This window comes from Ylistrum balloti, unplaced genomic scaffold, assembly GCF_031769215.1.
Source record: "Ylistrum balloti isolate Yb309-2 unplaced genomic scaffold, AGI_CSIRO_Ybal_v1 Utg370778, whole genome shotgun sequence".
Taxonomy (NCBI): Eukaryota; Metazoa; Mollusca; class Bivalvia; order Pectinida; family Pectinidae; genus Ylistrum; species Ylistrum balloti.
Window position 1 is genome coordinate 353,776 of NW_026782455.1, and position 17,590 is coordinate 371,365.

At 38.4% G+C, this 17,590-nt stretch overlaps 1 protein-coding gene across 1 annotated transcript in view; it reads left to right on the plus strand.

Annotated features, from left to right (window-relative positions):
* The first annotated feature begins 6,899 nt into the window (after positions 1–6,899).
* LOC132558288 (uncharacterized) overlaps positions 6,900–17,590 on the plus strand; it is a 33,144-nt gene continuing 22,453 nt past the window's right edge. Inside the window, exons 1-2 of the mRNA XM_060222832.1 lie at positions 6,900–6,988; positions 12,177–16,727. Coding sequence (XP_060078815.1) covers positions 12,215–16,727 — 4,513 coding nt within the window. The 5' untranslated portion in view covers positions 6,900–6,988; positions 12,177–12,214. The remainder of the gene's footprint in view (positions 6,989–12,176; positions 16,728–17,590) is intronic.

Consider the following 17,590-nt stretch of genomic DNA (forward strand, 5'->3'; position numbering starts at 1 on the left):
AAGACACAAGTGTATGACTTTATGCTTATGTCTGTTTATGTACATAGATTCTATATACCGCCACACACGACTACCTCACCACATCAACACATTACACCCACCATCACCACTGCGGCAGTGGCAGTACTGACGTCACCCGTTGCTGGGATTTGAAGTAAAGCAACGAGGGTGCATACGATTGAAACCACTGAATCGTAACATTAAACGTGGGATTACTTTATCCAGAAAGAGGACATTTTCAGTCGTTAAATTTTTGTTTTAATTTTAGAGTCATATCGTTGTTACTTAACATATGATTAATACATTTCTTAGTTCTAAATGACATCCCCTCCGTCGCCCCTTCTATAACCTACCGAACCACAGGTGAAATTGAATTAAAACCACATATCAGAAACGATCACAAAATACAGCTAGTCATAAAAGTATCATGTCTCCGATCATAAATACTTGTCCGGATCCTGACGAACATTCCAATTTGTCAGCTACGTGCACTGTTAAATAAATGGTTTTTAAAAACACTTATTAAGTTACTGAATGATGAAGCAAGTTTAATATTAGTTATACAAAACTCATGAGACCTGGGTTTGTATCCGTGTAATCATCGTCACTCGCGCATCCCTTTGATATTGGCTATAAACGATTGATAAAGATTTGTTGAGAAGCAATGAGAAAAACTGACAGTTTTCAGAGACTCTCATATAACACCTAGGAAAGCACTGCCAATACTTAACAGAATACTCCACAGGAAGTGTGTAGTGTCGAGGGAGAATTTGATGGAGCGTAACGATTTCACTTTTTAAAATTCAGTCGACATGCTTGAGAAGTGAAAAGCCTTGTATAATCATTTGCATAGACTTGACGAGCTGTCAACATAGGAAATTTCTGTCATGTTGGATAACATTTAATCGTGTATGGAACAAAAACGTATCCTTGGAGAATTCCCTATCTTTGAAACAGTCGGATGTTGATCGCAGGACGATGCTAAGGACACCGGGAAATATGTGCACACCTGTGTTGTAGTGTTTGTTGTTCTATACTAACAACTTGAAGTTGACTGATTCGTATGGTGAAATAACAGATTGTTGTGGATTTTAATCATATTTTCATATTAGTACTGTTTGTTTGCATTATCAAATACCACGAGAACACCGAACTCTTTGTACTCGACGTAGAATGGCAACATCTGCACAAACACCCTAAGTTTGAAAGCTTCGCGTGTTAAACCTCTTCCTTGTAACCGTATACTTATGTAACGTGCACATGTATGAAGTTTAGTTACATGGACTGAAACCTGTATTACTGAAGACAAATCCGCCCCGGGCGTTCATCGTTCGAGTCCAGCCGCGGGCCAGGTCGTCAGCGAACAACGACTGCACCACTAGGTTTGTAGCCATCAAATTATGATTGAAGATAGAGTGCCCAATGATCATTGAATATAAAGAGAAGAGTTCAAAATAAACTTCCTGACGCGAGTACATAATAAAACCAACATAAACATCCGCCGGCCTTTGAAGGTAATCTCAAAAACAACTCCGAACACTAGTTTTAGTAGCATGCCAGAAGTATATACGTAGGTCAGAAGAAAAGTCTTTATAATATACATATACATATATTCTAATGATTCAAGTCCTTTAGAGTGTTTAAAGACCAAAGATCATGAAGGTAATGAATTATTGTCGTGAAATCAACCTAGACACTTAAAGATTACAATTTATATATGTCCCCTAACCGTGAAAAACGCCACATCAGACTTACCAAAGGCTTACCTCGATTTTACATTAAGATGACAGCGTTCCAATAAGGTGTATGACACTCAATAATTTCACTTTTTGTATTGTGAATTTTTCATTTCTTAATAGTAACAGTAATAGTAATCCTCGTTACGTCGATGTCTGTGTATGTTTATATTATACCCTCGTTACGTCGATGTCTATGTATGTTTATATCATAACCTCGTTACGTCGATGTCTGTGTATGTTTATATTATACCCTCGTTACGTCGATGTCTATGTATGTTTATATCATAACCTCGTTACGTCGATGTCTGTGTATGTTTATATTATAACCTCGTTACGTCGATGTCTGTGTATGTTTATATCATAACCTCGTTACGTCGATGTCTGTGTATGTTTATATTATAACCTCGTTACGTCGATGTCTGTGTATGTTTATATTATACCCTCGTTACGTCGATGTCTGTGTATGTTTATATCATAACCTCGTTACGTCGATGTCTGTGTATGTTTATATTATACCCTCGTTACGTCGATGTCTGTATGTTTATATCATAACCTCGTTACGTCGATGTCTGTGTATGTTTATATTATAACCTCGTTACGTCGATGTCTATGTATGTTTATATCATAACCTCGTTACGTCGATGTCTGTGTATGTTTACATTATAACCTCGTTACGTCGATGTCAGCTTAAGATTACAGCTTTGATGTGTTGTATTTGAGCGTTAAAATAAAGTTACACTTACAACCAATTTAACCAAAGTTACAATTTTCAAACTGCAGTTGAAATATTCTTTAAAATATAACCCTTATCGAAAGCTCTCTAATCGTAACATCAAAAGCATTTGCTCCGCTGTGGTGCTAATTGATCATGCATTTCATTACACAAGGCAGACTCATACTTTGTGCAATTTTACACGTGAACAATTACCAGCGTCCCGACTTGGCAATTTGTTCTGTGTCAAACATGCCTTTGCTCTATCAGCTGTCTGCTTGAAGGGCGAACATGTTGATATCGTCATCTGTTTGACCTTGGAAGGAGGTTTTCAATGGTTGCTGTTTTGTTTTTGCTACTTGTGTATTTATTTATTCCAATGTGTTTATGTAGATGACAATCGTGATATTTTATGACAGATATTCATCAGTTTTGATATTTTTGGCGCTGAAAATAATCAATATTTTATCATGCTTTACAGCCGTTTTGACTACTCTAACGTAACAAAGAATAACATGTGTCATGTTCAGATGGAATCTCGACAAATTTACATGATTAACACACTAATGTCACTTTAAAGAATTCACGGCAGATTACAGGTGTGGACCGAAATATCTAATACAGGCAAACGAAAGGAAGTAATAAGATTCATAGTTAGGATGTTTATAAAACATACATGCATAACACAGGTATTTGTGGTACAGATAGAGGTACAACATATATTACAATTACGGTCTCTCCTCTCATTGAGTACGGTATATCTATACAGTCTCTCCTCCTCTCATTGAGTACGGTATATCTATACAGTCTCTCCTCTCATTGAGTACGGTATATCTATACAGTCTCTCCTCTCATTGAGTACGGTATATCTATACAGTCTCTCCTCTCATTGAGTACGGTATATCTATACAGACTCTCCTCTCATTGAGTACGGTATATCTATACAGTCTCTCCTCTCATTGAGTACGGTATATCTATACAGTCTCTCCTCTCATTGAGTACGGTATATCTATACAGTCTCTCCTCTCATTGAGTACGGTATATCTATACAGTCTCACCTCTTATTGAGTACGTATATCTATACAGTCTCTCCTCTCATTGAGTACGGTATATCTATACAATCTCTCCTCTCATTGAGTACGTATATCTATACAGTCTCTCCTCTTATTGAGTACGGTATATCTATACAGTATATCCTCTCATTGAGTACGGTATATCTATACAGTCTCTCCTCTCATTGAGTACGGTATATCTATACAGTCTCTCCTCCTCTCATTGAGTACGGTATATCTATACAGTCTCTCCTCTCATTGAGTACGGTATATCTATACAGTCTCTCCTCTCATTGAGTACGGTATATCTATACAGTCTCTCCTCTCATTGAGTACGGTATATCTATACAGTCTCTCCTCTCATTGAGTACGGTATATCTATACAATCTCTCCTCCCCTTATTGAGTATGATTATAATTATAATTTCTATGATCTTATGTTAAGACCCACGGCGTCAATGACGACCTACTGAGCCTTTACACAAACACGAATAAACCAACACCAATTTCTATAAAATATCATTATATTATATGTGTGCTGCATTTAAATGAGAAAGTGTTTTGTCACCAGTCAGTGTGGGTAGGATATACACTCCTCATACAAAAAGTCTAATTCAAAAGGGTATAAAGATCCAGAATAAGCCAGTGTTGTAGAAATTACACCCCTTCCCCCTCAAACTTGTATTACACAACTACACTTACTCAGATTTTCATCATACATTTGTTCATGCTGATTCCTAGCTGTTAAATTTCTCTCTTCAAATGTAATTCAAATAAACTTCGTGTCTTGTTATACTGTCTTACGACAGTACGTAGCATTGCACATAAGGGGAAGCGTTATTAACACGTGACATCCTGGGCTCTTTTTCGCCATGTTGATCAGGGTTGGACTGGTGACACAGGAGGTAATTAAAATTGCACGGCAGAAAATAAAGCACCACATAAAAAGTGAAATATGTAGATATTGCTATGTAGGTACACTGCCAGGAGGGTACAGAAAATAAATGACAAATGTTTCATGTGTAACATATTTTATCAGTCTCCGTGAGGATAACAACTTGGCAATTTTGGTTTGTGTTGACGTTGTCACAATCGTACATGAAGTTTTATTCAGGAAACTCACAGGAAAATGATTTTCAAATGTTGACATTAATAGTAAAAAATGTTCGTTTCGAATTTTAGCTTTTCTTGTGCGAACTTGTTTCCCTAATTCCATTATTAAGTTGTGCTATTCAAGGCCATGTAGTCTGAAAGTCATAGTATCAATGATTCGTTGATGTTTCAAGGTTGTCACACGGACCGAGTTAGCTGTCGGGTTTCATGCGACATGCGAGTCTAATTGCGGTATTCCGTTGTATAACGTCTTGTCACTGTACACCGTCAGCACATGCCAATTGCAGTATGATGGCAAACCTTGGAATTAAAAAACGTTAAACTAGTTTTGTCCGTCAGGAGACTGTCACTTAACACTAAGACGTCAGGCAAAGCTAACGACCCTAACGATCCGGCCGGCCAAAGACTGCGGCATATTGATACTAAGAGAATATTTAACAGCTGGTATAACAAACGCTATCATACAGGTTCCCCCAAGGTTGTTAGTCTTTGGAAAATCTATAACACGACGAAAATGTTCAAGACATTGTTTATTGTATCGTCTGGATGGTTAACTATGGCGTGAATCAGTTTAGTATCTTCGTCCTCAGTAAACAGACACCAAAGTCACCTTTTACTCAGGCACGAAGGAATTGTTACCAACTTGTCTGATAAAGGGTTCTGACCACCATTTTTCATAATGTCATATTTCAGTCTAAAAATGATACACTTTTGTATATGGGCCGCGGTATCCTGTCTTTCCCAGCAAACAGACGACAACTGAAGCTGGTACCGCCCTGCTCAATATAGCAACCCGAGAACAAGTCACAGGTCCCATTTATCACACGATGGATGATATTGGCAAATAAACGTTGTTTCTGTGTCAAACATGAAATTTGTTTGGCTTCATATCTATAGCTGTTACATTGAAATGTTATTTTGTTTTCTGTTGTGGGTGTTAAAGTAAATTCCTTTAGCATGAAACCGTTTATTGAATAAAACGTCACTGATTTAAAAATAAATCATCACAACATTATGTAACACGTACCTGTTTACGAACAGGTGTCACTAGAATAGAGGAGCTCGTCATTTACTCTGTGCTGATTTTCTCTGACAAATATTTTGATGCTATTTGCTGTTTACGTGTTTACGATATCTCGGTCATGCTTCTATGAGTTTGTATGACCATGTTTTATAGTGTAAATGATAAGTGATATTTACTCACGTTTGTCTTATCTATACTTATCAATTTCTGGTTCTCAAGCTCTTCATCAAGCTCATAAAAGTCCCTAGACTGAAAAGGCCAGTTTTATCACAAACCAGCAATGTAAGAATGTTTTACTTGTAAATGATTGTTTTAATAACTATATTTACATATATCAAGACACGTTAATTCAATTGAAATTTATTCCCTATACACAATCTACGTATAATGGTATATGTATGTACCTGTGTATAATGGCGTCTCCTTTCCTGTGTATAATGACGTCTCACTACATGTGTATAATGACCCCTCATTACCTGTGTATAATAACCCCTCATTACCTTTGTATAATGATCCCTCATTACCTGTGTATGATGTCGCCTCACTACCTGTTTATAATGACCCCTCACTACCTGTGTATAATGACCCCTCACCTTTAGATAATGACAGTGTCCTTGACCGCATGTATCCTGATTCATCAGCCATGCTACTGTACCAAGTCACGAGGCCTGATTGACAATATATCTACAACATAGTATACAGTTATTGGAAATTGACGTATCTTTATTAACACAATAAAGATGGAATACCCCGACTTATGAAGATATTTTTTCTTTAAATGCCGTATAAGTTTGAAGATATTATTTTTCACCGATTTTGATATACCTAATATGGGTCAGTTATGGCCTTTACCAGCGTTTCATTTAGAACTTCGGTACGTTAACTATTGCGTAGGCGCGTCTGATGATTAATATAACGGCTATTCTTAATTGACAACACCTTGAATGTGAAGACAACATGTATGCATATTGAAGTAACATGGAGCTGTACCTTGGAGACAAACATATGCACGTGCCACGTGATCAGTTGGGACGAGCATTCCTCGTATACCATTAAACAATGACAGATCGCAAATTTTACAATTCAAATCAACACACTTTAAATGTCAGAATGTAATTATCTCCCAGTGTAACACATAACTTGCTAGGTAACCTAATCACGTACACACCGTGTGTGCCCCACAATTTGTATAATTAGTCTCCGTCTTGGCAGCGCTTTATGATACACTGCTAATAAGTTTGGACTCTCGTTTCAGATACAGTGGAATATTGAGAGGATGTCCTCTGATTCTGGGTCATATTGAAGCTTGACGACACGTGACCAGTTCGGAATTAAACTAAGATATGATGGTAAGTAAGAAAATTTACTTTAGGTATTGTTAATTCTGTTTTTCAAAAGCTACACTTTAAAGTTGGCCTCTGCCACAGACGGACCATTTGTGGTGTTTTACTCCGCATTGCGGACTAATCTCAAGAATTTAGATAGCCTTGTCCCTCGTCAAGTGTCTCCTGTGTGTATGGGATCGAGCCTTACAGCGTACTTCCTATGAAAAGGGCTTAGAAAGACATCGTACATTTGTTCGTGACGAAATGATCTCTTGTCGCTCTGGATACTTCAGCCCATGTATAATTGTATCCGTATCGTTAATTGTAGTTCATTTTTTTCATTTTTTTTTATTCATCATCATCATCATCATCATCATCACCACTGAATCCATACATCATGATTTATCATCCTAACCAAATGCCTAAAACTACATGATGTAAATTAAAGATCTGTCATCAACTTAGATATCTTTCACATAAACAAAATGAACTTATGAACGTGTTCTCCATTCATTCACTTACTTTCACATCAATACACATCCCTCGTCCACAATTTTGTAAGTATATCAGTGCCTGGATAGGCAAGAGAAATCTTACAGACTTAAATCTGAGAGAGAGAGAGAGAGAGAGAGAGAGAGAGAGAGAGAGAGAGAGAGAGAGAGAGAGAGAGAGAGGAGAGAGAGAGAGAGAGTGAGAGAGAGAGAGAGAGAGAGAGAGAGTGAGAGAGAGAGAGAGAGAGAGAGAGAGAGAGAGAGAGAGAGAGAGAGAGAGAGAGAGAGAGAGAGAGAGAGAGAGAGAGAGAGAGAGAGAGAGAGAGAGAGAGATACAACAGAAATATTTATAATACATTTAGTTGAATCAGCTAAGTCAAGACTATACAATTAGGATAATTACAAAACATAACATACAAAATAAGAACAATAGAACCATCCTATGAATCTAGAAAAGGTTTCCATTTTCTCCAGTTTAAACCTAAATACCTCTCGATTTGTTTGCTTTCATTACTAATGTTTTTGTACCAAAAATTATGTTTGAGGGCATGAATGAGGGCATTCAAGGATTTGTTAAGACATCTAAATTTTATAAATGTAGTGCTTGATAATGATTAAGATTTAATTATCCACATAGCTACAACGGTATGAGACTATTCCAACAATAGAGGAATCCTTGTTATAGGCAAATATAATTTTTAAAAACTCCAACAAGTTTTCAGATCTCAGAAATGCTGGGACCTCTGTACATAGACAATGGACCATGGTTTCATTTTCCACATTACAGAATGTACATAGTGGGTTGGGATGTAGTGTTACTTTATATAGAAATGTGTCGGTATCCAGTATGTGATGTAAGATTCTAACTTCGAAACACTATAACATTTTGGTTACTGTAAAAGGTGGTTTACATATTTTTGACCACTTTTCCATATCAATATCAAACTCCTGGTTCTATTTACTTGGTCCAATAGGTATTAACACTGGTGTAATAATTCTGTTATAAAAATCTTTGGAATATCTTTCTATTCTTGAATTTTTTTTAAAAAAAAAATAACCGATCTAATTAATTGTGGAGGTCTTTCTAAATGAAACTCTAATTTTCTTTTAAAAAGCTTCAGTGATGTCACTAGTCCATGTAGAGAGTTAGTGTTAATTTGAAAATGATGCAGAAACTCAACAAGGATATAAAAGTGTTTTTTTTTTTTTTAAATTAAGTAATTCAATGTAAAAACTCCATCCCTAAACCAGTTCAGATAAAAACAAAGTTCCTGTTACCTTGGATATCTTGGATATATATCAAGGAGGAGTTTTCAGGATAGAACTTTGTAGAACAATTCTCATAGATTCAGAGCTGTTCAGGATACTCCAAGCTTTAAATAAATCTTTCCTAAATAAATTGCGACAGTTCATTCCACAGAAATTTATATATTCATTCCCACAGTGAAACATCTTATTAAAATCGATTGTTGACTGAAGAATCAGATGCAGTTTACCTGATGACTGAGCTGTTCTTCTCATCCAACCCAGCTTAAGTGACTGAATGATTGTAAATCAATCATTTTTAGACCACCATCTATGTAGTCCGGCCACGCTGTGTTTTATTTTATCGCGAAATTTTGAGATAGCAACTCTTGAATTCTAGGTATAGTTTTGCAAATGAAGTCTCTTTTCTCTAATCAAAAGAGATTTCACTATTCTCTAATTTGAAGAAATAAGAAGTTGTTTTTTTTCCCCACCTCAAACACTTAATCTTTTTTCAAGCGAATAGACTCCAGATCTTTTTAATTCCCTGTTAATGGCCCTGGTCTGTGTTAACTTCAGCCTCCAATAATGCAAAATAATTTCATAAAAGAAGCATAAGATATTGTTTTATCCCTAATCTTCATTAACAAATTTTCTAGGAGTAGCTGGTCATTTATTTTGTAGTTCATAATTTTTTCCAGATTCAGATTCATAATTTGCTATACTTTTACAACTTATCACCATAAAACAAGACAGGGTCCATTACTTACACTGACAAACACATCGACGTTCATCAACTGTCTTACACACATACATTTTCTTCACTTCTTCACTCTAAATCCAACTAAAAACCACCACAGTCTTGTTAGTATATTCTTGTTTACCTCCCTCTAACGTCACCAGATTACGTTCTAATTCTGTAATTCGAAACTCTATCTTGTTACCTGATAACATATTACAATCAGGTCTGTATGTTTTCGATTTCATTGCTGTTTAAGGTATTTTGCAGTATGCATCGCATTTATGATGTAATTTACATGTTTGTCATGGAGCAACAAACATTTACACGAAACTTGTTTAGAATGTTGCATTTTTTATCGGTAGATGAATCTTTGCAAATAAAATGATGTCTTCCTTGTGCTGCACTGTGAAAATTATACGCTTCTCTCGAGCTGGCTCAGAGATCCGTACCCGGATGACGAGAAATCAATTTACTTCAAATATCAGAATCGTTATTGCAAAGTAACATATGATGTCGGTAAACATAGTCTAACACCTAAAGTCCCAATTTATTAATGTTTTACAGTATACTTTTGTTACTGTAGTGTATTTTTAAGACACGAATGAAACGAATTGTAAATTACACATGTACTAACAAATGAAAGATAAAGCCAGACCCATATCAATACACAATGGGAATAAGACCAGATGTTCCGGAGAAATAAGTGCATTCCGCTTCATCGACGACAAATCTTGGTCATCACAACTTCATTTGTTTGCTTGTTTTTCATCTTAAACATTTGTGAAATTTTCCTAGAATGACAATACAAAGTCAAAGTGACGGAATTAATGTTTGTATACAACATTTGGTAGATCGATGTCTGTAACATAACGAATTTTGGGTCCGAATCAACGGGTAGGAATGGTCCCGACCAAAGCCGTCTTGTATGAACTGAATTCTGATCAAGTTGTAACGACACTATTTGCTATATATATCGTAGGTAATTTTTTTTTTCAATTTTTGTGATGGCGATAGATGAAGTAAGATATGGTAACTACCCTGACCAGGATAACCAATAATGAGCTCCGGTATCAACCAGTGTCACTTTGAGACGTGGACTCCTTGTAGTATCTGGTCACTACGTCACTGATTAGCATGGACTTCATTAACATATAAAATGAAATTCTGATGTCATTGTTCCTGCTATGTGTCTCAAGAAAGAGAAGCCAACGGCTGACCTTGGCGTCCAAACGTCAACAGCCTCCTCCACTTCTTGTCCCTTTTTCTGATTTTTTAATTTTAATAAAACTCTTCCAAACAATATACATTTTATTTAGTATAACTTATAACAGAATCAAAGTTAAACACAGGAAATTTTCATGTAAAATTTGAGACACATCCCTTAAGTACCTTCCTAAAGAAGTAACCACTTGGTTTGAAGAAACCATACTGAATATGTTTATAAGTGGTCCACTGAGAAGTTCTTCAGAAATAAAGCAGTAGAACTTTTGCACCTCCCCCGCAGATCATTCAAGCAATCACTGAATATATCAGGTCCGGGCCAGAGCCATGTACAGTATGTATACGTGTAGCATATGTTTAAAAATTGCCGTTTGATTAGACATAGAGATTCCTGCATTTTTACATGTTCAATCTGTCCTGTCACCGGCGTTTAGTTTTACCTGACTGTACTGGCGCGCTACCAGGTGATGTGAGGTATATATTGTCGGTATGTACCGCCTGCACATTTGTCACCTCTAGTAGCTGCTCACCTGTATTACAGGTGTCAACGCCCGTGTCCTTTACAATACCTACATGTTAAATTGTTTACGTAGCTTTATCATTAAAAGCGCCCATCCTTACAACGAGTTAATGCCTTCCCTATTTAACCACTGCTATGTAATTGATACTTGTTTACTTAGATATATTACAGAATCCCCGTTTCTCGGGTGCTACAACAGGAACTATTCATTCTATCCGATATGTACCTGTTTACTATTCACAGTATCAACGGTCTACAATTTCTCACGCTTTCTTATTTTGTAATGTTTGTGATACAAATTATCAGAAGACAGTGAAGTCAAATTGATGTCTCAAGTATATATAACTTTAGAGTGATGTGACTATATTCATCGAAGCGAATGACTGTTACAACTTCAAAACGACTGTAAGGAAAGTGACATCCGTCCGACCGTCCCAGCGACCATAACTAAAGCTGAAACGTCCCTACTATCGACTGTGATGATAGTTTCAAATTGCCCGTCCTGGTAAATGATATCTTTTCTAAAGCTGTAGCGTCCGTCCTAGCGACTGTGGCGATAGCTGTAGCGTCCGCCTAGCGACCGTGACGATAGCTGTAGTGTCCGCCTAGCGACCGTGACGATAGCTGTAGTGTCCGCTTAGCGACCGTGACGATAGCTGTAGTGTCCGCCTAGCGACTGTGACGATAGCTGTGGCGTCCGTCCTAGCGACTGTGACGATAGCTGTGGCGTCCGTCCTAGCGACTGTAACTGTAGTAGATATATGTGAGTAAAGGTCTAATCTGAGTCGTTAATTGAAATATGAAGTTTTTTTTTTATAGAAAACAATTATAGATTGTTTTTACAATTTATAGTGTAACCGGGAATGTCCTTGACTAGGACCTTTTTTGGTGTTTTGACTGTTTCAACCTGACAGATATGTTAACTGTTATAAATAACCTATATTTTTAGCTAGCCAATGACATTCTTTGATCTTTGTATTTTGTTTTCCGCAGACGAGTACCGGTATTGCTTCCGTTTGACGGTTCACGCGATGGACGCGGAGGAGTTAGACGAATTATCTGACGTCCACACTAAGGTTCAAAGAAGCTTCGTCTCCAAATTATCTCTCCACAGACAACATGGCGGGACATTGCCAACCATTCATTCTAACACAGGGCTTCCACCCTCTACCTTTGGCAGACAAACCTCTCAGAGATCGTCTTTATCTTCCTTGTCGACTGATTCCGGATTTCCAATGTCGTGTGGTTCCCCCTCCCCTTCCATAGACGTTGTCTCTTTTGATGATATTGACAAAACTTCTCTACGACCGTCGAATTCTGTGACGTCACCAACATCACCAAAACGAGTGACGTCATACAAAAATTTGTCATCATCAAAACGTTTTGTATCGGTCTTCACTTTAAATTGTAAGCCTAGTGCGGACGATTCCAATGTTGGCCAACTTCTTACAAATGATCAAAAGCCCAAATCTCTTTCGATGTCGAACTTGGTCTCATCAAAGTTTGCGCTTCACCCACAGGAATTTGACAGTCAGCCTGATGTATCTCTGAATTATGATGATGAACAAAACCCCATTAAGCAAAAATATTCGAATGGTTCTTGTTCTAGCCATAATGAAAAAGAACGAAATGTTGTAGGTTCAGTAAGCATGACAAATAAAGACGACCGTGATTCTAACAATATCAGACAGAGTGAGCAGTCTGGAACGTGTAATTCGGAATACCCCCTCCAAACTTCATCTCCTCGAGTGTGTCGATTGTCTCGTCCTGTAAAGTTTCCCGCGGACTTTCGGAAGTCCTTTGCCTCCTCTCGTCCTGACGCATCAGATAGTTCCCAGCCTCGTAACCGCGATACTAAGACCGCGCAACTTATTGCCAAGAATGTGGTTGATTTAAATCAAGACAATCACTCCCACATTGACAGTGTGAAACTCCGTACCACTGAACACCATAATTTACTAGGATCTTTAGACGTCTCTTGTCGTCCGGACAGAACATTCACTGACTCCAAAGTTCATGATGCTGGACATTTAAAAACCGCTAGTAATGGATATCGTCAAGTTCGACACAAGAGTACTGGTAACCAGCCAGCGTACCATACACGACTACCATTTACCATTTCCAAACTTGAGGACACAACGAATACTGTGAGGAAAAGGATTCCACCTGGGATGGTTGCAGACATGAGACAAGTGTTCTCAAAACCAATTAAAAGGCGACAAACCATGCCGACTTTATCGAATTTAAAAAACTATGATAGTTCTTCACGAAAGTTCAATATCCCATCAGTGTCAAATAATGGCGTGAATACAACAGACGAATTAACTTTAACCGGAAGTTCTCCGGAAAGAATCGAATCTAAAGCGGAAACTACCTATCGTTGTTATTGCAGTGGTGATTCTAGTCCAGCAGGAAAGGATGACATTTTTCCAAAACGATTTAACGCTGATGAGAATAAGACGAGAACTGAGTTAGAAACACCAGAATCAAATGAATATGTTCAGAGTGTTTGTTTAATGAATAAAAACGACGACGGAAAAGACGATAACATTTCTGATGATAGTGAACACATGGAATATGATAGTGATGTTAATTCATCAGAGTTGAACTTTTACGTCGTAAATGGTAGCACATTGAACGGAGGTGACGAAGAAACTGTTGGTTCCGACGATGTTTGGGATGAAAGTTCAGACAACCCTGATGATGAAGATGAATATAATGTTTGTGCCAGTAAAGATGATATCACGTTCAACGCCAGACCATCAATCGATCCCCCCGCTACACTGAATACTCCATCCTACATCGACAATATCTTAAAGCTCAGCAGAACGTCTCTAAATTATGACGACACAGACTCAAAGAAAACTCAAACTAAAAACACAGTAGATATGAATTGGAAAAATAACGATTCCTTAGAAAGCATGCACAGATACAGTGAAAGATCGTTTGACAGAGTAGAAATATCCGATGAGAGCAAGGACATGGTAAACGACGAGGTCGTTACGTCACACAGCGAACCAGTCATTGTACCTCGTAGAAAGGTAAATATGTATTCTGTGATTAACGAATTTAAGGATAATGACACACAACAACGTCAATCAAGTTCGTGCACGTGTATAGATTTACACACGCACGTGGCATCACATGAGGATGATAAAACCAATACACAAACGAAGGGTGTGGACATATCGCGAGACGACAGGAACGCAATACACAATGATAGAACAGCCTATTTACATACCATACCTAATACAGGTGATACCGTGGGTAAAGGTAACACTCGTTTGAAGACTGACAAGAAAAATGAACAAAGACAAGAGAAAAGTGGGATAAAGTGTTCCAGAGTCAAGGTTTTACCTGTGGCTATTGAAAATAAATGCACTGATGGAGATTCGTCCATTAATAACACGCCAACAAGGTCCTATGTCACCTTTGATAAACCGCGAACAGACGATGAATTCACTGAAGCGTGGCCGACTCCAGGCAAAAGGGATAAACCTGAAGATGATCACGTGTCCTTAGCGAATAATACACCGCCACAGGTAGAAACAAAACAGTGTCGAACTTCCACAGTGGTCGTACCAGAAGGAATCTCCTCGTCAAATTCTCTGGATTATAGCGGTAAATATTCAGAAAGGATAGACAATATGCCTGAAAGATCGGCAGGACCTAATAACAACTTTTCTGAAATTTCAGAATATACTGGAGGAAAGAAAGTTACAACAAAAATGTCAACAACAGACGTAAATATGAACGAAACGTCTGAGGAGGCAAAACAAACATTGGCCATTCTGGCCGAGGCTATGTCGAAACTTAATGGTGATAATAACGACGATATTCTACCCGAGATCAAACAATCTGTCGCCAAACTAGATGGAGGTAACCTAGTTGTAACGACATTGACCCGTAAAATCATCGAGGAGGAGGAGGAATCAGGTCGCGGGACGCCCCTTCCGGATTACAATGATGTGTTTTACGTCAGGGACCATAAGGGTAATGTGTACATGGTGGAGGATTTGACAGAGGACTCACAGGAAAGTGCCTATTACAGTTCATCAAATGTCAGCCAGGAAAACGATTACAATAGAATACACAACTTGCGGTCAATTGGCAGGACCAGCATTGACCACTCTACGGCCGAGGAGGTTCTTTTAGGGCTTTATAACCAAGGACGAAGCACGGTCCAAATCGAGGAGATTGACGAGAACGAAAAACAATTGGTTGTACATAAAGGTAAGGAGGCAGCTAGTTTACAGAACCAATTCTCAACCGATAGCTCTTTTAACAAGCAAGCTTCTAAGTATGAATACGATATGTGTAATGGTGGTCAACAACTTCCGGTCCAGGGAGGGCCAAGATCCACCTCCAAAATAAAAACTATCAAACAGTGTTACGAGATGACCTCAGATGGCAGGAACAACAAAGATGGGCAACCGAATGAGGAGGACATTAAAATGGAGACGGAGGAAACCTCTACGATCAAGAATATGGATAGTTCTGGGTGTAAAACCATGTCATCCAGCTTCCGGTATCAGACCGATGCCAGTCTGGTACCCCAAGTCGCACAGGAAGTCCAAGCTGTGATTCCAGCTCCAATGATTCTGCCTCCGGTTCAACCCAAGTTGGTACAACTCGATATGACGCCGGTATTTCCGGTCAGACAGGAACTGCCGTTGATGACCACAGTTCCAGTAACCACAACCAAAGTGACCGAAAGCACCAGTGATAAGATCGTCACCAGCACCGTGAATGACGATGCTAAAATGAAGCTTTCAGAGCACGGAAGACCCGTGTACAAATCTGTAGCTCTCGTGAAGGGACCGTACGAAGCTCCAAAATGGCAAGTGACGAAAACTAAGGAGGAAAAATTCGCTGAAGATGCCGAGGATTTTAAGCGATACAAACTCGTGAGTTCACACGCGTCTAACGAAACACAACAAAGAGAAGTATCTATTCAGAATTCCTCGTCAATGTTTCATGCCGTTAGCGGTTCTACAAACAGAGCAGCTGTGCACGAGAACCAGAATATGTACAAAAGTGAACAAGTCATGCAGATGAATGGTGGTCCGGTTCCACAGCCAAAGATACACCGAACTCGGATAGACGTTTCCTCACTGCCGCTTCCTCATACGGACTACGGGGGTCGGGATGTGTGCGAATATTCGGAGTCTAACAGGACTATCACCACACAAAAACTACAGTCTGAGCCGGTATTTCCAGCTCGGGTTCCGTCGCCGCCTAAACTCTCAGCCTCCGGAGCTGAGAAGGATATGATGGTTGTTCGAGGAAATATTCTAATAAAAAACACGATGGACCAGGGACTAGAACAATTTAATGATAACATAAACATGTTCAGTAAGGGCTTCAATATGTGTAAACAGAATCCCTTGTACCAGAGTGACGAGGACCTACAGAGACGGCTTCAGGAGGAGGAGGACAATGAGAGGAGGCGACAGATGGACCAGGAGGACAGGGAGAGGAGGCGACAGATGGACCAGGAGGTCGCCTTTGAAACGTGTGATCGATACTCCAAGACAAAACACGGTAGGTACAACACATATCGGTCATATCAAATTCACGTAACCGATTGACCTTGCGTGAACTTTTACATCTACAAAACGTTGAAATGTTTGATGTTTTAACTGACCACCGACCTATAGAACCTAAGAACTGTTGGGAAGTTCCTTAAGGTTTGTTAGGCCCAGTACATCACATATTGATACTGGGTTAAGATATATAGCATATCGTATATCGGAGGATGTGTTGTGGTTTATAGTTGTCAATGTAATTAAGTGGTTTGATAAACAAAACAAAATATCAGTAAATCTAATCTAGGTCAGTAACGATTCTGTTTCAACCTAAACACTCTGGAAAAACTGTTGAACGAAGCATCGTTTTATAGTTTTAATTTTTATCGTTGTATCATGTCGGCATCCCAGCAATGATACCCTGGGTTTTATCGTGTGATCGAGTTACATAACTTACTGTCGGTGTTTTATGTCGGTGTAAAGTTGAACGTTCTAACTACCTGTTTTACCAAAGCTTGTGTATACGGAACTATGACGGTATTATTGAGACTCTAGCAGTTGCAATTTTATGGCGGTGTATCCGAATGCAACATTTCTAGTGTTGAATCTGAAGATCTTGTTTTAAACGATGTATGGATATATCTGTGATTCCTTCTCTACTGAGAGCTAATGATACTGGGGGAAAGCTTTCCTTTAATTTCTTTCTAAATATATAAGGAATTTTCTGAAGCACGGAACGTTCGTGTAAAATAGGCAGATACAAACCGGAAATCGACACCGTATACCGTCGCTGGTTTTGTATATGTTTAGTAGAAAGTAAAATCACTCCGTCTAAATGTCGGTTTGATTTAATAAGAAACATTTAAACTGTTTACCTGT